Source organism: Numenius arquata, chromosome 2 (genome assembly GCF_964106895.1).
Source record: "Numenius arquata chromosome 2, bNumArq3.hap1.1, whole genome shotgun sequence".
Lineage (NCBI taxonomy): Eukaryota > Metazoa > Chordata > Aves > Charadriiformes > Scolopacidae > Numenius > Numenius arquata.
The window spans coordinates 105,453,348-105,478,653 of record NC_133577.1 but is presented as its reverse complement, the minus strand read 5'-3'; the positions used below and the strand labels follow the sequence as shown (position 1 = coordinate 105,478,653).

The window sequence follows — 25,306 nt, the reverse complement described above, 5'->3', positions numbered from 1 at the left end:
CCATGAGCCTTAATGTTTCAAATGTCAATTTTACATAAATGTTTTAAAACAATGTTTTTCCATGTTATGATTTCAAATTTAATTTTAGCATAAGTAATCTTAAATGTAGATTAAAGTGCAGGAGATTAAAATCCTGTATTGAAATCCTCTACAGATACCATTCAAAAACTATTAGAAAACAGGCAAAATAAATTTTCAAGGATTTCAATGATTTCAAGATTATATTTCAGTTAAAGAAAAGTCACAGATATTCCAAAAAAGATATTCCACAGAGAATGACTGTACTAGGAATGACATAGTCAAGTAGAAAAATATATAAGGAGTATATTGCACTAAACTAGCACCATATCAAAACCCCAAGATGACTGTAAATTAATGCACACCTTCAAATCCTCTTCATTGATTTCATCAGTTATGTCCAGGACACTGTCTCGAGACAAGCGCCTGGTGTAGATATCTATCTCAGAAGACAGGTTTGTCTGAGGCACCATAGACATTTTCCGAAATGTTGTACTTCCCTTTTTGGGAAAGTTTGGTCCATAGTTCCCAGAGGTGCCCGTCATCAGATTTAAGACAGATTGCCTCCTCTGCCTTGGCAGCATATGGTCAGCGCTTATCACGTTGCTCCGAAGCAGATCTACATCTCCCTGATCCAAGCCAGGTACCAGCGAAAGCCTCCTTTCCGGTGAGTCGCTGTGGCCATCTTCTATCCCGTTGACCTGCATCCCATTCCTCTGCACTACTGAGAACTTCCTATTTGCATTAAGGGGATTAATAATTACGGAGTTCTTCCTTTTGTCATTAAGATCTGATGTTTGTTTAAAAGATTGCTTCTTTATTTCATTTCGTGGTCCCATGCCTTCCCCTTCAATGGAAAATCGTCGTAGAGTCTCGGTTATAATTGAATTTCTTCTCTCTGCACTGAACTGATCAAAAGAATCAAATCCCATCAGCTCTGAGCTGAAGTCCGGCCGTTGACCCTGAAGTTCAGAAAATGTTCCATAGAAATAGCAGCTCCCTTCATGTAAAATTAATATTTTGTCAGCAATCTTTAAATGTTCCAGTTTTGAAGTAACCAAGATCCTAGTTTTATTTGCCATCAACTTGCACACACAGCTATAAAAGATGAAAGTGTTAAAGATACATTTTTTTCTTCATGATTAAATGTTGCTTTTATCCCTTTCACTTTCAATCCATTTGCTTTTACCTGCCCCCCTCCCAGTATGAGCAGTCATGGGTGCTCCCTCAAACTACAAAGGAGGTGGTAAGGCTGAGATGTGTAAGGAGTATTTTATCACAGGAACCAAAAAAAGGGGGAAATTTAATCATTTTCAGGTCAATCCAAACAGCACAGTTCAACATGAAAATGAAATATTCTTTTCATCTTAGGGTTACTTAGATCTTTTGCTACCAACTTAAAAGTATTAGCTCAATTTCAAAACTTCAAACTTATGGTCATTGAAAAGATCATGGATGGCAGGGTGTGTCCTTAGTATTTTGAGCTACACGACCAGGACAAGCCAAAAGCCTCTGTCTTTGGCCAACCTGCTGCCAATCTCTTGGTCATTGGGCAGTTTCAGGTGACCATTCTTTCAGTGATTAGAAAAACAAGACAAATATAAATTTTTGTAAAAATTTATACTTACAAAGCAGTTAAGTGTTTTAAAATGAAAGCCTTTCTGGTACACAGATACACCAGATATAAAGCCATGCACTCTGGGAGTAACAGATTATAGCAGGCTCAATATCTTGAGATGAAAGAGGGAGCAGTAACACTCATGCCTGGCCTGGGCTTGCTCCCAGCACAATACACTATCCTACTGCTAACACAAAATACACAGTCATGAGAATCCCTAAAAATAAACATCCCCAAAAGGTATAATTTTGATCACTTCAGTATTTTTGTAGTTATTAAATTTCTTTTCTTGGTTTTACTTTGTGCTGTTTGGTGGAATTCTTAAATACAGTCTATCAAAACATACAGTACCTTTCAAATATCTCTTTTTCTGTGAAAATGTCTAAATGTCCAAAAGGAGAATCCAGGAGATACAAATCAGCATCTTTGTACACTGCTCTGAATAGAGAAAATGGAAATGACATTAACTTTCTCAAGTCTTATAAATTTACATAAATACAATTTTAAAAGATTGCCTTTACAAAAACTTGTAATTGATAGACTCTTTTACAGCATCAATATGGTGCTGGAGTTCAATGTTAAATGTGCTTATAAGACACCTTTCAATAAATCCTTTCTGCAGACCACATTACAAATAATTTGGTTTTCCATGAATTTCTGTGCAATCAAAGGAAGCTATACAGTTGCCTTTTACACCGGTTAGTCTAAAGATCTGTTTATGGCCTTAATCTGACACTCCCCATCAGTCTACAATGACCATTTAAATGGGAATTTAGTACCTACTGAAATGTCTGATGGTGTCTGAGGGAATATAACATATATGTAAACAAGTGTGTGAAAATATTTAGGTCTCAACTCTTAGTTTTAAAAGTACTTCGAGATAACAAGTGTATTAGTGAGCCATGATCTTGCAAACATCACCTTAAACGGGACCGTACAGTATTTTGAATTCAGGACATCAAAAACTACTTGTAACATTAGGACCTTCAGCTGTATGTGCCTGGACATGGCTCACTGAGACCTAAAGGGTTTTTTTGTAAAAAATCAATTTCAACAGAGGTTCAAAAAGGCCTTTTGCCTCCCTCTGTGAGTATGAAAATCATGATGTGATACGAATCAGGGTATAATTAGCAAAGAAAATTTGGACAGCTGCATTTCGGTACTTTTTAAAGTACTCTAAAAATGAGTTTTAAAATCATTATGTTAAACAATGTGAAAATATTTAACCACCAGAAAAAAAGAACCTTCAATAATGGTATATTATGCTAATAAACTTCACTGAAAAATCCTCTGTCACAATGGGTTTCACTGACCATATATTATGATGTAGTGGCTGCACAACAACAAAAAGTTCATACTGTTCTTGGTGCCTTCATCAGAAAAAAAATCGCTGTTTTTTTCCTGGAATAATTAGAGCACTCAAATTATTGCTACAATTTGTATGTTAGACTTAGTAGCTATACATGACTAGCTTTAGGGTCCTGGGCCAGTGAGCTAGCTCAAACCCAGGGCATGCATTGTTTTTTTCCCTTGGTCCTTTCTTTCTCCCAGCTGTAGCTGCAGGCACTGACGGTGCTTTGTAAGAACGATGGACTCAAGCAATCTCCATCTGCTTCTCATGATGGCTGGTTGATGGCACTTCAGCAGGGATTCTCATTTCACAGGACTTTGCACAGAGTACACCAGATACATGTACGCCACCAGTCCAAGTGACTAATGTCCAGTTTATTGCCAGTGCAGATGGGTACAACCCAATCCTAAATTTTCTCCTCTAGCTTTCTCAGCAACCACTGAGAAGCACTCAGCAATCATCTGCAACCCACACCTCAACACCTGCACACCTTGCAGTATGCTGAGCTTAGACTGGAGCCCAAACAAAATGTAAAGCAGATACAGCCACTGTCTTTGGGACATTTAATTGTTCTAAAAATAATAATTATATAGCTGACAATAAATATATCAGTTCTGTGACCCTCCAGTAAATGAGCTGTGGCCATCTGAAAAGTGACAGACATGATTATTCACAGAATCTGGGAAATACTTCATATAAAAGTCGCATTTTAAATGAAAATCTACATGGGTTTTGTTGGCTGGGTTTTTTTTGCTCTGAAGCCTTTGTCTGCTCCTCCTCTCTTGTCTTACTGCATAAAACAGAACCATCCATATGCCTCTTCCTTCTCACAAATCCGCTAGAAAGATCCACACTGAAAGCCTCTCTATTTTAATGGCTTCATCTTTTAGCCTCACACATACATGCACATCTTTCATGGGATGCCAGTGTGGATCATCATAATGTGATTTTACTTCTAGCCAGCATTTCTGAGCATGGGAACCAGCACAATTTGCACTTGGCACAGAAATTAATGGGGCCATTTACACATCAGAGCTATCTTTACTGGATTTCTGATGATAGCTAAGTGATTCCGCTGAAACACATTGTTAATTTATAAGACAAACACCTATGTTATTGTTCTGTAGACCTTCAAAATTACTTACTAACGTTGGAAGGTCAAACAGACAAGGCCAGACCATTATTCATAGGTACTGACTAGACATTGCTTTCCACTTTTTACCACAGAAAAAGATTAAAACTACTAGCAACACTTTTTGAAACATGGTGGATTTTTTCACTTTTGTTACCTGCAGACAGGGAGAATGTCATTAATCAATATATAAACTGCTTTGTAGAAGTGTCATAGCAGCAAAAGATCCTGGAATATTTCTTATTTGCATCTTTGTATAAGTTTCTTCGGTACTTAAAAAGCTACACTTAGAGGTCTGAATCTCCAAATTGCACCTTGCATCAGGGAGAGAAAAATTCATTTTCAGCCAAGCCATAGCATGTGTCTGATGTTACACTTTTAAAATTCAATAAATAAATATGCAGGTGTATCACAAACACAATTGCATAGCAAAACTCAGATTTCTGATAGTAAAAATGGAGTTCCTGATATACCTGGAGAATATTTATTTAGCAGGACTTGGTCCACATGTGTTTAAGTGCTTAGTCATAACACTTTCCTTATACACGAAACAGTACACTACTTAGAGAGCAAAATACCTTGCTAGAGAGATTCGTGCTCGCTGACCTCCGCTCAGAATGATTCCACCTTCGCCCAGCACTGTATAATCTTTGTCTGGAAACTTCGAAATGTCCTGTTAACAAATTGTATTTTAAGATTCACACACATATTTTCCATATCCAAGAAACTCAAGGTACAGACTGGATGGAAGCATAGTGTACAAGGATGTACAGACAGGTTAGACAGAGGGTGTAAAAAAAAAGAAGTCCCACAGAGGTTTAATTCTTTCATTTGTTTATGCAATCAGAAACGGTGATAAAGGAAAACATATCATTCTATTTCAGAGAGCAATCATGAGCTACAAGATCTGAAAAACAAATATTTGTCTTAATTGCTAGATCTCCATAAAAGCAAGGAAGGTACCTTCATACAACATCAATCCAAGACGTTAACTGTTCGAGATTTCTGTCAAATGACAATGACAAATGCACTTGCCACTGAAGTTAAAGAACACAAGAAGCAAACTCTGGATCTGAGCTCTTCAAAACCCAGCAAAATTTATACTTCAGGCAGGTTCATTAAAAAAGACTTGCACAAAATTCCTGTCCGGGAATGCCAGGAATGCTCAAGGTTTGCAAAAGGTTTGGGAGCCAAGTTCCACTGCTTGGGCTCTAAGTTGCAACTCATGGTGATGCTAAAAATGAATTTTTAGCCAGTGATAAAAACAGAAAATACCATTTCACTCTCATGTGAGACAGAGAAAGTAGAAAAGGATGTCCTTGTGCCTCACTGAAGCGGTCAGAAATTTTCTTGAGAGGAGTAGCAGTGAAACTGAAGATCCATGCAAACCACAATAATTCTTGGAAGTGGAGACATGGAGAATGGCTTGTGTGCCTGAAGGCTGTCTAGTTTTTCTACCTTTACAGTTGCTCTAACAAAAAATATTAATTTTGCCTTTAAGCCTCACCTGGCCTATGTTCTTAAGCCAATACAGTGACACCACTATCATAGAATCATAGAATGAATCATAGAATAGTTTGGGTTGGAAGGGACCTTAAAGATCATCGAGTTCCAGCCCCGCTGCCATGGGCAGGGACACCTCCCACTAGACCAGGTTGCTCAAAGCCCCATCCAGCCTGGCCTTGAACACTTCGAGGGATGGGGCATCCACAACTTCTCTGGGCAACCTGTTCCAGTGCTTCACCACCCTCACAGTAAAGAATTTCTTTCTAATACCTAGTCTAAATCTCCCCTCTTTCAGTTTAAAACCATTACCCCTCGTTCTATCGCTACACTCCCTCATAAAGAGTCCCTCCCCATGTCTCCTGTAAGCTCCTATCACTGTAGTGGTGGTAGTTTCAGGAGACTTTTCCCAGAAACACGGGCTGGATGACTTCCCTGTGCCCCAGGAGGCCTGGGTTTCCAGAGGATGCTCCAGGGCAGTTTGCCACGCACCAAGCTGTACGCCCCAAGTGTCCCAGAAGCTCCCAGTGCCTGCACTCCCTGCTCTGCAGTACCAGACTGCTGCTCTCACTGCCTGTGCTCCTGCTCCCAAAGCAGGAGCTCCTGCACTTCCAGGGCAATACCACCTAGGATTCTTAGTTGAGCTGCTCTCTAGAAGTTCTCATTTCATACAAAGTCAAGTACAATCCAATTTTGATCACCCCTGCAGTGACTTTTACGGCTAATCACTCTCTGTTGGGCAGCCCTTTGGCATTCCAAGCCTCTGAGGTTTTGCAGAATAAATAAATAAATAAAAATCCTTCCAGAAAAATGTTTCCTTCTTCCTCCCCTGTAAATTGCACTGACCTCAGGAACAGAGTGAACAATACCATTCAGCCCTGGATCAGTGACAGATGAAAGGTCCAGCCACTCAAGGACTAGAAATTGACTGCCTGGTCTGTCAGGAAATGGGAGATTCTCCCAACTCTTTAATTTGATAATAGCATTTACTTCCTGACTTAGAGGATTCTGGCCTTAAAATCAAGATGCTTTTATGTATGGAAAAGCTATTGCAGGTGATTTTTAAATTCTTTTCATGTTAACTAGTTATTTCCCTCTTGTAAAATGAGAACCACAAAAGCAAATCCCCAGTACTAATGTAGCTGTAACAAGTATTGGCAGAAAGAGGGATGTGAAAAATAGTGCCAGCAACATATTTAAAGGAAGATTTTCTGAACGTGACAAAACCATCTTCCTATAGGTCATGAAGTATTTCGAGAGAACACGTGAAATTCTGTCACAGAAGCTTTTTGGGAATTTATTTGAGATGACCTGCTCAGATCACTTGTGGTTTCACGATGCCTATTATTCATCTGCAACTTTGACATTTACCCAGTATCTTTACTTGAACATTGGGATTTGCGTAGTTAAGTATCTAGATATCTGAGCTGATTTCAACTGTTTCCTGTTTCTACCAGTACTGCTGCCTCTAATGGTGCTGGTGCCATTGCAGTTTCCTGATTCTACTTCCTCCAAAAAAGTGCAGGTGAAGAACTGGGCCCTGTGTGTCTTCCCCTGCAAACAGGGTAAAATCCTAGCCCTGCTGAAATTAATTCCAGGGCTCCCATTGTTTTAAATGGTGGTGGGATTTCATCAGATATGTTTCTTTGCAGGTGTGTCAACATGGAATTTTAATCAGACTTTTAATGAGTTCCCCTTCTGCTCTCTTCTACCCTTCACCTCAGGATAATATATGGCATGGAACAGACAAAGAACTTTTCAGGCTGTAATTATAATAATTAAAAAATGTTTAGTAATTTCTTTCAAAGGCGTAAACAGAGTGATGAAGTCCAATAGACACACAATGCTATTTGTTGGAACATGCATCACCTATTGTAAAAAAGTACACAGGGCTGGTCCAAATACATCCTTGCTGTCATTTTACGCAGGAAGTGAAATCAAGCCAGGGACAAACCTAATATAATGATGCTAAACGGCACAAAACCCAGTATATTAATGAAGTAGCTACTGGATTTTCTTTTACATATCTATTTCTAAATGCTTAAATTGAGAAACCTAGGGGTAACCCTAGTCAGAGAAGAAGCCCCCCACCGTTCCCACAGACATTAATTACTTTTGTGGGTGCTTCTAATATCAGGTGCTAACAAATCTCAGGTTGCACACCCAAGGAGAAGGCACCCCTTTTAATATCTGTTTGCATTTTTAACAGTGTAAATGGCATATTCATCTGCCTCAGCAGCAAAGGGATGACTCTCATAGAACTCAGTAGAACAGATTCATAGAATCTAGTTTCCATTATACCTTTGGGCTTCGTATGGAAAAATATAGCTGAGATAGTTCAAGTTAATAGCTCTTTGCAGGGTGAATAGGAAATACGGTCTTGTTAAAAAAAAAGGAAACTTCAGAATGGACTTCACACTCCAAGTCTTTTCTGTACATATCCAAGGCTACTCAAACTACTCAAGCAGTACTAATGATAGAACGTGTATTTTACTTATGGGGCCCCTCTTTCTTCCTGAAATATGTCCTTAGTGATGTAGCTTTTGATCTTCCCTCTTCTGCCTTCCCTCCAAAATGATAAAACAGTCATGAAACTGATGGAACAGAGCAGCATTTTTTACTCTCTCCCTTTCATCTTTGCTAACCCTTTCCTGTATTTCACTTCCTTTTTTTCTACAGCCTCAGTTTCTTAACCATCTCTATCCCCCTCCTTTTCTTCATTGCCATTAACATTCTCCATGTTTATTTTGACAGTCCCCACAAAATCCCCCCATTATATTGCAACCTGGTCTAGTGGGAGGTGTCCCTGCCCATGATAGTGTGGTTGGAACTTGATGACCTTTAAGGTCCTTTCCAACCCAAACCATTCTATGATTCTATGATTCTAACCAGTTTGAACATTTTCATTTTCCTGGGCCGTAAGCCAGGAAAAAAGATCTCTTTAAAGTATTTCAAATCAGAAATTACTTTTTAAAAATTTATTTAGGTAACTCTCCTCTCTCTGCCTATTATTCCTGAAGTCAAAGCTTTTGTTAGATTTCAGCTGAGCCATTTATGAAGGGTTCACTATCCAAAAGCATAAGCTTTGTTTTCGCAAGAGTTTGTGACCTTGACAGAGTGTCAGGCTCACGTAAAACTCACACGAATGCTGGCAAAACTTGCTTTCTCTGTGGTGAAACATTCCCGTGGAACAGATTTTTGCAACATGAAGTAGTTGGTATGCTGCATACGGTTAGGTTAAATGCAGGGTAAGGGAATTAAATACGATTCCAAAAGTGACACAGAAGATAGGACAACGTCCAAGGTAATCCATCCAAAGCCCTGTACCTAAGACAGGGAAAGGGGTGGGGAGAGCTGTCTTGACTGAAACAGGTTTTTAACTAAACTATATCAACACAGAACACTGCAGAGGGGCTCTGTTAAACGTATTTGTTTGATCGCTGATAAAATTTTGAAGTCAGTGCATTTGGGAGTTTGAGTCTATTTTTTTCTCTAATCAAGATGCTCCCCCACTATAAAGAAACTGCCAGTCTATTTACTTCCAGTTCCCCCAGGGAACTCACTGTGTCAGCAGCTTCACAGCTGACCTGGCCATGATTATGGGCCACAGACAAGAATCTCAGTTAGAGGAGTCTGTTCATGCTGGTGGATCATACCAGTGCAAGGTGGAAAAAATATAAAGGTAGCCAGCTTTTGGGCCCATGTGTGTGAGACACAGTGGTTGTAGTGGGACATTTGACATATTATGTGGACTTTCTATCTGAAAGAGGCATTTATGCTATTTTAGCTGTTTACGTTAGGATGAGATGAACTTCACCTTGACATGCCTGTTGCTCTCCCCTGCTATGAAGGCAGGGTAAGTAACTTGCTCTCATGTAGTTTACACTACAGACACATACCTGATGAGGTAACCAAGCTACCTCTTAGTATTCTCTTGTAGAGAATTACCTACTTACAAAGTACTCAGTTCCAGACTTGAATCCTTATTGTTCCTCTTTTCCACACACTTTGTAATCTGCCCATATCCCTTGTGAAAAACAGGCACAAAAACAGAGCAAAAAGTATTTCACTCACTGACATAACAACCTCTCAGCTCCTACTGATTTAGTTATCTGCCAAAAAAAAAACCCCAGATCAACCAACCAACCAACCAACCAGCCAACCAACCAACAAACAACCCAAAACCAACACAGATAAGAGGGTCTGGAGCAGTAGAGTGGGATGCAAGGATATGTGTTTCTGTTTCAGGGCATCCTTGACATTGCAGTGCACTTGTCACACAGGGACAGAAGTCACCCTCTTCAAGGAGATGTCGAACACACAGGAACACAAACGAGGGCTTGGTACATTGACTGTCTCTTTCTCTAGTTATTCTCTCCATAATCTGAATTCTTAGATGAAAATAAATCTCCTCCACTCCCTGTAAAACCAGCTCAAAAACCCACAGGATCTCACCACAGATTTCTTTAGTACTATTACATGATTTGGTTTTGCATGGAAACACTTCCTCTACTTGCATGCCATGTTAAACATTACACTTATGAGCAGCTGGTGGCTCTCAAATCAGAGCATGTGTTTACTTTAAGAGTGGTAATCTCTTAAAGGTAGTTTGCCGTGATATGTTTATGGCCTTTTAGGTAACTATTGAAGGATCAAATGAACTAACTAGGTGGAAAAATAGCTATCTTACCTTGCAAAAAGGTAAAAACGGAAGTCATGAAAGTATGGTTTCAAAACTAATGAATTACTGCACCCCTTCAAATGGGATATGATGCTTGTTTATTTTTTAACAAGAATAACTATAACGGGCCTGCTTCTGCAGTCTTGACTGGAGGAACGCATTCTCTTAGTATGATTTTGTTCAAAGTCAACAGCAGTTAAGACACAAACATTCCTGTTTCAACTGTCCAAAGGTTTTAGTTTTTTTAACTTAGCAAGTGCTAAAACCAAACAAAAATCCCATACCCTACATATAGGCTATTAATACCGATTTTTCAACCTAAAAATCTGAAAAACAAGGCACTTTCCTTCCCTATTTTTCATTACATCAGTAATAAGGATTTTACATACCCAATTGGCTACTCCTAAAAATTCCCATTTATATTCATTTTATCCCTGGCATGATATTAATACAACTCTTCAATCTCCAGGGAAGTTACACTTGTGGGTTTACTTCAAATGTAGCAGCAAGCTTCCACAGACGTATAAACTCATCCAGTTCACATCTCCCAGTGGCTTTTGCTATTGAGCAATCAGAATAAAAATCAATTAATTATGCAGGATGTTTTCTTGGTGTTAAATACTTGGTCCTTAGTTTGAAGTGGTAGGGAAAAGTTCACCTTCTCTTGCTAATTGATTTTTATCATGAATGTGATGAAAAGCACTTAACAAAAAGGGTAAAACACCTTGTCAAAATCAAAAAAAAAAGATAGCGTAAGTTGAGGCAGCACCGATTCATCTTCTCTTACTTTTCGAGCACCTTTAAGCTTGCCTATAGGGTCTGTCTTTAGGAAATGAGTTCAGAATCTGTACCAGTTATATCTTGTCTTCTCTGTATTATAGCATGCCAATGTTTTAAAGGGTTTTTAAGATTATAAAAGTAATAGATTTGTGATAACACCTGCACACTCAAAATTAAACCCATTCAAACAATTTATTTCCAAAGAGCTTCTGAATAAAGGACAAATGGTAAGGACTACTGATCTGTGCTGGAATGGTTTGATCTAGAAGTTGAAAGCCTTCACTCCCATATTTGCAAAGTGGTACCTTCATTTTAGAAGACGTTAAATTAGGTACTCACCCTACTTGCTTGCTAAAATATTTGCTATTTCTCAAGGAAGGGAAAAAAGAGGAAGAAGGCAATGGAGAACGACCAAGCAGCTCTCCTTCTATGCCTTTTTGTAAAAAGTTTTTTACTGTGATGTTTCACAGAATGTATCATGTGATTTAAATGTACTGGCATTCCCTTGAGTTCAGCATCACACAAAAATAAGGGCAATGTCTACGCACCACTTACATTTCACTGCATCCATATCTAGTTTGTTCTGGGCTTTGGGAAATAATTTTTGCCAGTAAGTCTGTTTCTATAGGATATCAAGAATGCTAAGGTAGCTCTTAATTGCAGTCCCTTCATCTCGTGTCCAAATCTGTCTTTCTGTTCTTCTATCACCTTCCACTTTTCTCCTCTTAAACTCTGCCCATTTCCACATTCCAGTAATTAGAACCACATTTTAAAACATGATTTTACCTCCTCTGATGCCCTGCTTACCCTCAAAGGGAAAATATAATCAAGAAGTGTAATTATAATCAAGTTCTGAATCATTTACACGTATAAAGCAGGCTACACTACCATAAAAATACTCATAAGCTGTACAAACCAAAGTTTAAAAAGTACCTCAGGCATGCTTTTACTGATGCACATAGAGATGCATGTTAGAATCCTTCTCATGCTTCTTCAGTATTATATATTTATACAGCATCATCCTGAAACTATGACAAGCAGTGGTACTTAGACCTGACAAACTTCCCTCACTGAGCCTTCAACACAGAACTGTCTTCACTGTGCATCCTTGCAACAGCTCAGATCTCATACACTCAGACAGGGTTGCACTGTGGTGTCCCTGCCCTTGGTATCCCCACGTGAGAGAGGAGGCTACCGAGCAGAGCTGTGAGGACCAAGGACCATGAATGAAACCTATGGCAATATACTGCTACCACGTGTGTGCCATCAAGTGGGATTTCACTCAGAGGAGTACCATTAAAACACATGCTTCCCATACACAGGCCCACAAAACAGTACCTACTGTGGGACATGATTCACTGCATCTCACCATTCATCAGTCACACATGTTTGTGATCGGCACTGGGTGAGACAACAGCTATATTATGCATGAGAAAAAAGAATGCTTGAGAGATGTGTACACACTAATTGAGCCTGTAAGCCCAGGCATAGACTGAGATCCTAAGATACTGTGCACGACACAAACACACTTTGTCAAACTATCCTGGCAGACTATTTATGAGAGATGCAGTTGTCCAGTGTAACATGATCATTTTCTTTTTAATTTTCATCTTCTCTTTCATGGTACAACATCATGAACAGGTTCTACTGGCACAACTGGAGGGCAGGTGAATTGCAGTGAGGCAACAAGAATAAGAAGCTGAAGGCAGAAATCTCTTAAACTGACCACACAAGTCAAGGAAGTACAATATGTAGCTACCTGAACTCTCTGGACTAAAAAATGCCCCATTTTAGTGTTCTAAATTGCTATAAACTTATGTAAGTGCATAAAAGAAATAAAAGAAAATCCTTTTGTTGCTCACAGTTTCATTGCTTTCCAGTAACGTTAATCATGAATATTCATTAGAGAAGAAACCATCTTTTTAACCTTCCTTTTGATGGTTCCATACACAAATAGAACAAAATGTAAAGCTGCAAGAATATCTTATAGAAAAACGTCAAAAATGCTTCTTCCATCCAAGAATAACCTACCAAAGCCCACTATTTTTAGGTAATAGTTAATATAACTAGATTTGCCATTCTTTAGGACTTTACAGAATAAAGATCAAACACACAACAAATTCTAACCTCTAAATAAAGATCTGATTTCCTATACAGTGAAAATTTTGTTCTTGGACACCTAAAATTATGAAAAGCTCTGCGAAATATTTACTTGCACTTTCCATCTTTCATAATTATTTTGAGATAAATTTGCCTCAAGTACTTAGCAACTTTAAAGAGGCTGTACGTGATAACTCCTTAGCAAATCAACTATGTACTAATCCAAAAAGGCAGAAAAATGTAGTGCTGACTTTTCTGAAAATTCTCATGCACCCCAAATTATTTAACTTACACTTGCTTAATAACATTTGCATATCTCCATAGACCTAAAACAAAATGCAGAGCACCTTGTATGAAATCACCGAGCTCCAGTGTGCTGTTCTGCTGACAGACAGGAAGAGGCTATTCACTGTGTGTCAGGAAACCCCAAACCTATGTAGCTGGTATGATGTGACCCACACAGAGTAACCTGTAGTGTTTTATTGGCACTAATGAAGACAAAGGGAAGACGACACCAAGTTTAGGAATTGGACTAGATCTTCAGTGTGCTTCCTCTACAGGGTGATGGTGGGGGTGGCAAAGCAAAGGGGGCATTTCACAGGTATGTTACTTTTTGCAGTACTAACACATCTATTTGCCCACCAGGTCAAAGAAATGGCTTTATATTCCAAAAAAAGTTTTTGTAAGCATGGAACATGGAAGTAAATCTCACTTAGCTGCTGTTAAGAGCTTTATGTTAACTGACTTTCAGCATTTGTGCAATAAGGAAATAAACTCTTTTATCACCAATCCTTGGTTCACTTTGAAGAGCCCATATAAGAACTAGACTCAGCAACAGGCCTACATTCAGATGTACTATATAACTACCTAGGAAAGTTGCAGAGAAGAGGGCAAACTCCCTTAGGCAAAAACCCTCTGGTACCTCTCCTTTCTGAAGAATGAGAACACTCACAACCCCAATCCAACAAAGCACTAACCCTTGTCGTGATAAACCCCTAGAAGGTCACACTGGGGAATAAACAGGGAAGTCCTGTTCGGTAACTAAGATGTGAAAACTAACAAGACTAGAAAACATAAATAATAACATAAATAGCAATAAGGTAATGCATTTGGCTTCTTTCCAGATCATTCTGCCTTCTCTTCAGGCCAGCCCAATTTATTCAGCTTCAATCCAGAAGAAAATATCCTTATAAGTATCAAACTTGATCTTAAATAATGAGCCCTTGCTAGGAGGTGAAGCATATCATTCTGCACAGAGTTGCACCAACATAGATCAAAGCTGGCTTGATTGAGCCTGTTTAGAGAACAAAGGAGCTGCAGCCTACTGAGACGCTGAGCTGTCCCATCAACAGCAAGACATGGAGCTCTCTTACCAACACCAAGACAGTGAGCCATCCCAACAACACCAAGACACCAAGCTGTGCCACCAACACCGAGACACTGAGCCATCATTAACCACCTTCTGCTCTAGAAGGCCTGGCACAGGAAGTCTCTTTGGGCAAGGAAAGTTTGTTTGACTGCTGAAGCCAGTTGTTTCTTGGAGCTTTGGCATTAACAACAACTTTTATGACCAACTACTTTTAACTACAACTTTTTTACTACAACTTTTAAGGACTACTGTCTTCAGAAAGCCTGATACAGAAGTTTTCCCCTGTCTTCAGAAGCTTTCAAAGAATATTTCCAGCAAACCACAATCCAAACACAAGCTGAAATGGCCATAAACATACAAGAAAAGATTACTTTATCGCTTAACTACACCCTGCTCTGAGATAAAGCGTGGTAACCTCATCTTATTTTTAAACAGACTGGCTATTGTTTTCTTGCTTGACTGGCACTAAAGGAAAGTATGTTTCACTGTGTGGTCCAAAGACAGATCCTATTCAATACAGTTAAATATTCATTGTTTTCATCTACATGTTCCAGACAAAATGCCTGATCTTAAGGCACAGCAATAAGGGTGGAAAGGTCTAAAATGCTGGCTCCTTTTGTACCTTGCAATGTGAAAATATATCTTTTCTTACACTACTCTCTGGCAACATCAAACATACACAAGGACATTTCCACAACATTGTACTAATTGTAGGCTACATGTCACAGAAAGATCGATCCTGCAATAATTTCCAGTGTGAGAATTTACAATGTGCACACAGAAAAACCCAACTTCAGTCAAGATTTTCCTCTAAATAATTCAGGTTTCTGGCACAGAGTTGTAATTATCCCCAGAGCCATTTCTGAAGTGCCAAAGAAAGAAGGAAAATAGCTTAATTTTCAAGATTGTAAGGAAAAGCTTCTTTATGGGGAAGAAACATGAAAAAGATTTTGTAGGAAAAATACTTTTTACATCATTTCTTTAACATTAATATGCTTACCCAGGTTTTTACTAGCAAGGAAGACTGAGAAGGCAGACACCTTATAATATCTGAACCAGCTTATTTAGGTCCTTTTGTGTAAACTACCAGAACTGGCACTGTCAGCGTATTTCCCAAGGAGCTGGCAACAGGCTGACTTGCAATTCCACAAAATTGGGATGCCAGGCTGATTTCCTTAAATCTCAGAAACATCTCACTTATTTAAAGCTCCACTCCCTGATATTTTTTTTTGCATTTTTCACTTGGGTTGGGTCACAGGTCTTAGGAGTCCTGGATGACTGACCTCTTCTAGTTGGCAGGCTTTGATGACACTCTTGTATCGGTATTCATCATAGGATACACCAAAAATTATGTTTTCTTTTATTGTTCCAGGCATGATCCAGGAGACTTGAGGTGAAAAGGATATCCTTCCACTGTGTTTAATTTTACCCTGCGAAGGCTCCAATTCTCCCATTATCAACATCAGAAGAGAAGTCTGAAAAATCATTAACACTTGATTAATATATCAGAGATACGTACAACCATAAGAAATGCTAAACAAAATGAGAGTCACTCTGCTAAATCATGTAAATGACATCTGTCTTGTAAAGAGTGTCCCTGATCTAGCGCAAGCTGCAACGAGTGGAGATTTTCATGATACATGTGGTTCTGAAAGGCCTCTGAAATGAGACTTCAGTCAATGAACAATAAAAATTGTGCAAGAGATCTTGTAAAAAAGGCATGCTGCTGCAAAAGTAGGTATTTTTAATTAAACTTCAAGTAATATTACAAGGTAAAAATGTGAGTATCTGTGAGACGCATACAGACATAAGGTATTAGTATTTATGGAGAATGCTATTTGATTTTCAACATTATCAGTGACTATTTTGTTTGTTCTTTGTACAACAATTCATATTTACAATTTTTCTAGTGTTCATAAGCCTTTTATCTGTATTGCCTTGAAAAATGCAATTTCTTTGTGTACGTGTATACAATTACTCACAAACTGCTCAGTGAATTTTCCTCTGTAACTGTTAACTCTTTTACGTGAATACATGACCTAAGCATATTTACTATTTCCCTTCATAAAGGAACAGATTGCAATTTCAATACTGACATGTTATAATTTCAAAGTTAATCAGTAGCTTGTAGTAACCTTGTCACACATCACCGGCTACTAGATCAAAGAATAGAATTGAGAAATACAAGGAAAAATATGTTACAGAGCCATTCCAGTGGTGTTCTTATCACTAATAAGCAGTCAACAAAGCTGGGACGTAACAGCCAAAGACCTAAAAATCTGTCTAAGTCACAGTTTCATGCTGTTAAGCCCAGAGATCCTTTGACAGGTTATACAATATGCAGGGGGAATTTCACAAGATTCTTTCCATTATACCAGAATCTGAATTTTCCAGAACGCTGAGTAAGAAGTTTGTGAACTTGCAAAGGACAGTCACTCAGTGTGTTTTGCATACTGAATGTTAAACTACTGTATCTTGTGTCATATAACATAAATGGGGAAAAAAATCCCCAAACCCAACCTTATCTAATATTGAAGCAGTACTAAAGAGCTGATGTCTGGCTTCACACCTGTTATAGATAAAACGAGCATGCAGTCTGTTTCACAGGCCTGACAATTCCTAGAATATACAGTAACACCTTACGCAATATGAAGGAAACCTTAAATTAAGAGGATGTAAGGGAAGCAGAAATTCTTCTCTTTTGGCGGGGAGGGAGGGTGTAAAGTTTATTTTTCGTAAATCTTTCAGTTAATATTATAAGCCTTTTATCTTTGTTGCCTTGAAAAGTGCATATTTGTTGTATGCATATGCTCATATAAACTGCTCAGTGTAATCTGAGTTTTCCTCAATTTCCTAAGTAGCTGAATAAAGGAGATATTCATACATTCTTTGGCACTTTCTAGTTGACATTTTTGTGTTACAAGCTTTAGCAATAGTCTTCTGAGATTATCAGCAACATAGGAAAACTATTCTGTTAATTCAAATGTATCACAGTAAAATGCACCTCAGCATATCAGCTTTTGGATAACTTCACGTCCTGAGTCCCTTGCTCCTTCCTATTGGCATCATTACTGAAAAATAATATAGAAGCCTTGATCATATTGAAATTGATGGGTCCTTTGCCATTGACTCCAACAGACCAAAGACTTTACCCCATGCAAGTAAAAGAAATCCAAATATGTTCACCAATAATTTGCTAAACAGGAAAATAATTTGCTAAACAAAACAACACACAAAATTATGTGTGTTGCCACACACATAATGAATGTTTCATTTGACTTTCACATCTCCTCAGAAAACCCAGTGAAGATGAAAGACTCATCTAATTACTGGCTGTTCAAAGTGAGTAAGATTATTACAGTTCGACTCATTTTATATTAATGAGGTTAATCGGATGTGTTATCTACAAAATAAATGTATCAATAATATTTTGAGATTCAAAAATGACGATTAATCTAAACCACAACTTTTCTCAGCAAGCCACCTGTTGCAGCAGCACCTCCCCAGGCTTTCACACGGGACTCAGGGAGCCTGTCTGAGAGAGGCACTGTAGGAACCAGAGCAGAAGTGACCAGGTATACAAAATGTTCAGGGCACGCATCTTAGTTACCTGGCTAATCCATGTCAGGCTTGTCAGGTTACTGAGCATTTTGTGTTCAATTTTTTCCTTAAAATGTTAGCAAGGCAGGGGAAAAAAAAATAATCCTGTTTCTAGCACACTGAGCTATCTGGATATCTATGCTGTGTTCTCCAGTTTATTGTTTTACAGGCAGCGAGATTCTCACCATGAGCATTAACTTTAGGTTTCAGTCTGCAGTACCTCCTGCAAATCTCCTTTCATTTCCTATGGAAAAATAGTTTTGTCATTTAAATTGCTACTTCCTTATAAAGTCTGTATCCTCGCATGTAGAAAAAAAAATATCCAGCAAACCCTTTCTCATATTGTCCACAGAGTAAAACTTCAAATAACTACTAGCCATTTTATTGAAACTTACAGCTTATTCATACTTTCTCCCGCAGCCATCATTTTTACAGTGAGCACAGGATAGCAAGAATAAGGCCAATCACATCCTGGGCTGCATCAAAAGAAGTGTTGCCAGCAGATCCAGAGAGGTGATTCTGCCACTTTACTCTGCTCTGATGAGACCTCACCTGGAGTACTGTGTGCAGGTCTGGAGCCCCCAATATAGAAAGGACATGGACCTGATGGAGCAGGTCCAGAGGAGGGCCACTAAAATGATCAGGGGGTTGGAGCACCTCTGCTATGAGGACAGACTGAGGGAGCTGGGGTTGTTCAGCCTGGAGAAGAGGAGGCTCCGGGGAGACCTCATAGCAGTCTTCCAGTACCTGAGGGGGGCCTACAGGAAGGCTGGGGAGGGTCTGTTTGCAAAGGCCTGCAGTGACAGGACGAGGGGCAATGGTTTTAAGTTGGAGAAGGGGAGATTTAGATTGGCTATTAGGAAAACGTTCTTTACTATGAGGGTGGTGGAACACTGGAACAGGTTGCCCAGGGAGGTGGTTGAGGCCCCTTCCCTTGAGATATTCAAGGTGAAGCTCGACGAAGCCCTGGGCAACCTCATCTAGTTGGGGGTGTCCCTGCTGACTGCGGGAAGGTCGGACAGATGACCTTTGGAGGTCCCTTCCGGCCTGGACCAATCTATGAATCTATGAATAACAACACAATATTATTCCTTAAAATCATTAGGACTTTTGTTGAAACAACAGAAATAGAAATACCTTGCCTGCTCCAGTAGATCCAGAAACAGCTAATAACTCTCCCTTCTCAATCTTGAAATTTATATCTTGAAGAACAGGAGAGGCATGAAGGGGAAAATTACTGAAGAAGAGATTGTTGTCAGTGCTAGGAGCTTTGCTGTTGTTGTTTTCCTGGTTTGCTTTTACAAACAGCTCTCCAATTCCCTGCAAGATACACAGATGTATATTTGTATGGAAATAAAAAATAAATGTAACATGCATACACAGACATATATATCATACTATGGACTTAGGAAAACATACAAACTTACTTTTCTGATGTTACTTTTCCTATCTATAACATATTTATTTTATTCTTAAGTGCATATTTTTTTAATGTATGTATTGAGCTTGCTTCTAAATTTGTGGACACAAAGAAAATTTGCCTATTATAGAATTGCTTGCCAATGTTTACACATGCCACAGCCTGATACTGTTTACTGGCTTAAATCAGAAATAACTACTTATTGCAGACCTTAACACTTATTAAAAGGTCTCTTCCAAAGTTTCTCAACCATGGATAATTTGATATTGTGCATTAATTACTTGCCATATATTCCTTGCCTGCTGATAGACGAAGCCAGTTAAAATGAAGGAGCGTAGGCTGCTCTTCTTGAGAAGACCAAGGCAATCATCAGTAAAAAAGATACGCTCTGTGTTTTAATTTAATTTGGGTGAAAGTACTAACCTCATCCCAAAAAGCTGTTACTTTGTCCAGCTCAACCCCAGTGGTGGTTAGATTATACTCCAGGGCTTTATATTCTTTTTTCAGCAAGAAATCCTAGAAACACCATGAAGCAGATGAGAGGAAACAGTAAGGGACGACAGCCATATCACACAAAGCAGTATATACTTGCCAACACTGAGTACTAGCTAGTATTTCTGATGGTAGTATTGCATTATAGTGTCTTAAAGAGAGGCATAAATATAGTTTATACAACATCTTTTGGATACAGAGGAAATGTTTTTGAAACTACCAATTATTTCATCACTAGTGAAAACATAACCATAAATGTATTAGGTTCTGGTTTAGAAAAAATATCAAAACTTGGCATTTCCTTTGCTTTCAGGACTTGTATTGGGCAGCATCACCCCTCCGACCTTAATCCTTTTCAAATAAAGCTTTGGTTTTGGAGTAGGATGTTGGTAAACAGTGAAACAAAGCAGCTATGTGCCGTTATCTCCCTATTCCAAAACTGCAAGAGTTTGAATGAGTTAGAATGGTCTCTACCAAGAAAAATAAAAAGGCAGATAACAATTCTGGCCAGTGCAACCCTCAAATAGTGTAATTTCAAATGAAACAAGTCAGCAACCCAACGCTTGTGTTACCTTCTGGGATAATATTAGAAAAAAGAGAAACTCAGTGCTAACATAGGAAAGATAACTTCTCTGTTCCATTATTTTGTTAAGGTTATGCAGTTGGTAGGCACCATCTCCTCTAAACTGTCTTTTTAAATTATGTGGAACCAGGTAGGCAACTCTACGTGGGCAATAGAGTTGACAAACTAAGCAGATACGGAGGGAAATCAGTTCTCTACATTAAACTTGCAAATTTCTCAAGTAGAACAACCAGAGGGAAAAAGCAGATGATTGAAAGGGCAGGAACAGAAAAACTGGAAGGCAATACACACACACTTTATGCAAAAAAAAGGAAATGATAGCTAAGCTTTGATAACAAAGGCAGGGGAGTCATCCAGTGGAGCTGCTGGAGCAGTGATAGCCAGAGAAAGCACACAGATCCTGAAACACTTCAGGGTCTAGAAAACATGAGTCTAGCTACAGGGAAAACACAATAACCCAGGGGACATATCTGGCCTAGTGAAAGCTCTAAAATGACGAGGAAATTATACCAGAGAAATGTACGAGTGTTTTATTATTTTTGTTTATGGTTTTTTTGTGACAAGTAAAGGGCATCAGTGTTCTGGGATTCTGTGCATTCTGTCTATGGGGTCTATACTGAACCTATCACAAAGAAGGGATTATTTATGGATTCCAGAGCTAATATCCTCAAAGACAAGCCTTTGGCAAAGTGAGGGCAATGGTACGACAACTGGGCTTGCCAGTTCTGTGACAGGACATTGGGTATGCTCTTCCAGGAAACAGGAGAGACAGGGTACCTCCACTAGCACCTAGAGAATCTGAGAGCACAAGGACTGACTAAACTGAGACCCAACAGAACAGAACAGAAAAGTTTATGGTGAGACTTTTTTCATTTTTTGCCCAGTTGAAAAATCATAAAAATCCAATACTTGCTCCTTATGCAATACTAATATTCAGATTTCTGATTAAGATCTTTAAGTTCCATATTAGGTATTTTTATCACAATAAAAATAATAAAATGTATGTTTTACCAAAAAAGTCTCTAAATATGTTTTTAAAAAGTTTAAGATTTCACACTGAAACAGAGTAAAAATTCTTTTCCTAAGGAGTGATTTCAAAACAGCAGGTAAAACGGATAGAGTTAATGAGAATTCACCCTGATTTGACTCTGCACATAAGTCTGTCCTGCTGGTATATGAGCAATTCATCTCAGTAGGTAAGGCAGGTAATAATTATTTGACCAGGGCCTTAATTATGTTTATTACTCATAATGAATGAGATGTACATTTGCATAAGATGCACAATCTCCTGCTGTTCTTGCCACTAATAGCTAGGAAAACAGAAGATCAGTGACTGCAACTACTGGAAGCCGTGCTATATAAAACACGTACTAAATGAGTACTTCCTTTTCTGAAGGAAAAACATCTTTTAAGCACCACAATTCATGATATATTTTTATTAAGTTCCTTATTTTGCAATGAGAAGAAATAACTAAATGCCACTGTTTCCAAAAAAGCAGCGTGCAGGTAGCATGAGACTCCTGCGGTTATGCTGCCTGGGGAACCATATAACAATATCAAGATTTATAATGACATTTCATGGTGTGTAGTCAAAGCAACATACAGTATATTTGGAAAGTCTGCATAAATGCTGTGCGCTTTTGTTGATCAACTGACAAGATAACATGCCATAAAGAATTAGCTTACGTACTTGGGAAGATTTTGGTGCATGTGCCCTACCTGTATTTTGGTTATTGCTCCAATAGAGTCATACCAGGTCTGTACGGACCCGGGAAACTGTCTGGTCACTGTCATTCGAAGAACAATGCAGAAGGAAATGGTGGTAAATATTTTTCGGAGAATAATTCCTTTAGTCACAGCATATGGAAGCACAGCTAAAAACACCACAAAAAAGCCTGAAAAGAAGAAGGCTGAGCTGTTTAAATATCTCACATAAGCAGCTTTTCGGGTTAGCTTCAGTTCAGTTCTGTTAAAAAAACAAATACAGATAATTAGTATAGGTTTCCACAGTTTACATCTTACAAATACTTTGGATGGAACTGTTGGTAAAACATTAACTCAGAGACTCATTCATCTTTGCTATATTCTAGGATTGCAGTTAAAAAGCAAGATTCAAAACAATTTTTGGACCTAAAAAAAAAGTGGACCCAAATTTTGCCAGCAATGTTCAGAGATGTCAGAAAAAGTAACAATGATCTATGTCATGATTCAGATACTTCATAAACCACAAGCCTCTAGAATTCCTGGCACAACCGTCCTTAAGCATCTAATGCTGTGGTATATGACACAGTCCAGGAAGCGTCAAGCCACACTCATTGGTCACCTAGATACATAACTCCCCTAGAAGTAAGACACTTTAAAACGACAGGTTTGTTATACATGACCATAAAAAAACTAAGAACAATCCACAATTCGATGATAATGTCATCTCCTTTTGCAGAGCACCCTATTACCAGCTTCACCTACGAAGTAAGGTATCAGTTAACCTCAGCTTGAAGAGGTGGAAGGTAGGGAGTCTGCTCTCCCCCTTCCTTTCTCCATAAAAGCTGAGTCTACAGAGTAACTTACTGACTGCTGTGCAGTCAGGAATGCAACTGGTGATTACTCTTAGCTGCTTCCACAATGTTTATGCATCTTACAGCAAGCTATTCAATAAAAAGAGAAATAATTCAGGGAGTGTAATTTTTTTTTTTGAGTTGATAGCCCTAAATCACAGTGCTGAAGCTTTCTGTTGACTCCTCTCATTTTGACCCCGTTCACTTCCCATTCCCCAGCTGCCCTGCAGCTCAGCTTTGCCTGAGCAGGGGCACTTCTGCCGTAGTGAAAGAGCAATCGCTCTGCTGCAAGAGCAATTAACTGGGGCTAGAGATGGAGCTAGACCCCAAGATGCCATTAGAGTGCTCTAACCACTGGGGTACTGTGCAGAAGTTCACAGTCACACTGGTGATGGTAATACCCGGTGTTGCAAGGCCGAGCACCATAATCTAGTAGTAAGCAAGTGTCTGCATGAAAAGTCCATCCAGGATTTTGGAGGTGTGTGGAATCCCCTTTCAGCTTCACACTACACATGCATGAGACTTCCACATGCATCCAGCCAAAGTGTTCTTAAAAGTCCCTGACAGAAAATCTGAGCTCAGCCAGCTTTGGAAGACGGTGCCTATCACTTCTTATTAAGCCTGTAGTTCACAAGAGAGGCCTGAAGAAAGTGGCCTGGCATGGAGATCACCACCACACCAGTAGCCTCTGCCCTGGAGAAAGGGCCTTGAAGTCCCTCCAGAGCTTGTATCAGACTGTGGGTGGCAGCACTGAAAAGGGATAACAAAGATTTTCAGGCTTGGTGCTCATCCAGTCCTACACAAATGCCTGGGTAGAAGCTACCAAAAATCCCTCCAGTGCTGAAGCACACAGTCACTTCTCCAAAGAGGGAGAATCAAAGCACTAACCTTTTTGAGCAGGCTCTCAAGTACCAACCACAAGCTGACCCAGTCACAAGCAAAAGTATTCCAGAGGAGGGTCTGTCTGTGATAAAGGGTTGAGAGCTCTGTAAATTAAGCACTCATTTGGGACAGGTCTTGCTGATGCAGTACGGGCACTCGGAGAGAGATATAAGGAACACTATGAGCCTTGTGCATGTATAGAGTGTAGACTAGAGTATGTCTGGTTTTGAAGTGATGTTGCACAAATCAGTACAAATACATGAGTTTGAGATTCTTTATATAAAGGTGTATCTTCTGCTGACAAAGTATAGACACTTCGAACCTTGGACTTCACCCTCTCCAGTGCTATGCTATGGTTCAGGAGAACAGTTTGGCATTGTAGTTTTTTATTTCTCTGCATACATTACATAGCCCATAGGAGTGCAGACACCTGTTACGAAGAGTTATTATCAGTACAGATTTCGGAGGGCCCGTATTGGTCCCTCTGAAGTGTCACAGTTCCCCAAGGGAGCTTGTCTGCAGCAATGTCACACCTGCAGGATGGCCAGCCCTGGCAGCTCAAGTCTACCAGAGTAAGGGCACAGCTCTATCTAGTTCATTAGAGCTGATTAAACCCTGTTGCATCAGAAATGTCAGCATGTGGAAGCAGTTTGGTAACAACTGGGTTATAATACAGGCATGGCTTCACACAGAAGGTCTTGATTCCTACCACCTTAGCAAGCCAACTGATTGGGAGGCCCTGCAGAGCTGGCTCAGCAAGTAAAATTCAATTGAAACTCTGACATTCCCGGGTTCACCTGCTCTGGTGATACCTTCACCAAGTGACCTGCTGGATCACTCCAAAAAATAGGGTATTTTGGTGCAGGGAAGTAAAAGAGAGGTACTTTGATCTTGCAATATTGCTAGCATTCTTGTCTTTTAAAAATCCATGCATAATATAATAAAAATTGAATTCCAGCATTACAAAATTCACTATAAATTATTGTAGAAAATAAAGATCATAAAATGACAGTCCTTTTTCCAGGTTTCTGTGACCATTTTCTGGACTAAAATTTATTTAATTCATTTCTACAGGATTTGCTCACAAGTTGTGATCTCAAGCAATATATGTGACAAGTGACACCAGGGGAATCCTAGCCTTGAGGTTCCATCCTCAAGCTGGAACTCCCAGCCTGGATTCAGACTGAGTTATCTCTGATTGTTTACAGTAAATCATTACAAA

At 39.1% G+C, this 25,306-nt stretch overlaps 1 protein-coding gene across 1 annotated transcript in view; it reads right to left on the bottom strand.

Annotated features, from left to right (window-relative positions):
- The window catches only part of CFTR (CF transmembrane conductance regulator), an 89,985-nt gene that overhangs the window by 38,520 nt on the left and 26,159 nt on the right, over positions 1–25,306 (bottom strand). The window contains exons 8-14 of the mRNA XM_074168020.1: positions 22,367–22,613; positions 19,996–20,088; positions 19,290–19,472; positions 15,836–16,027; positions 4,698–4,792; positions 1,988–2,074; positions 384–1,116 (exon numbers count right to left, since the gene is read on the bottom strand). Coding sequence (XP_074024121.1) covers positions 384–1,116; positions 1,988–2,074; positions 4,698–4,792; positions 15,836–16,027; positions 19,290–19,472; positions 19,996–20,088; positions 22,367–22,613 — 1,630 coding nt within the window. The remainder of the gene's footprint in view (positions 1–383; positions 1,117–1,987; positions 2,075–4,697; positions 4,793–15,835; positions 16,028–19,289; positions 19,473–19,995; positions 20,089–22,366; positions 22,614–25,306) is intronic.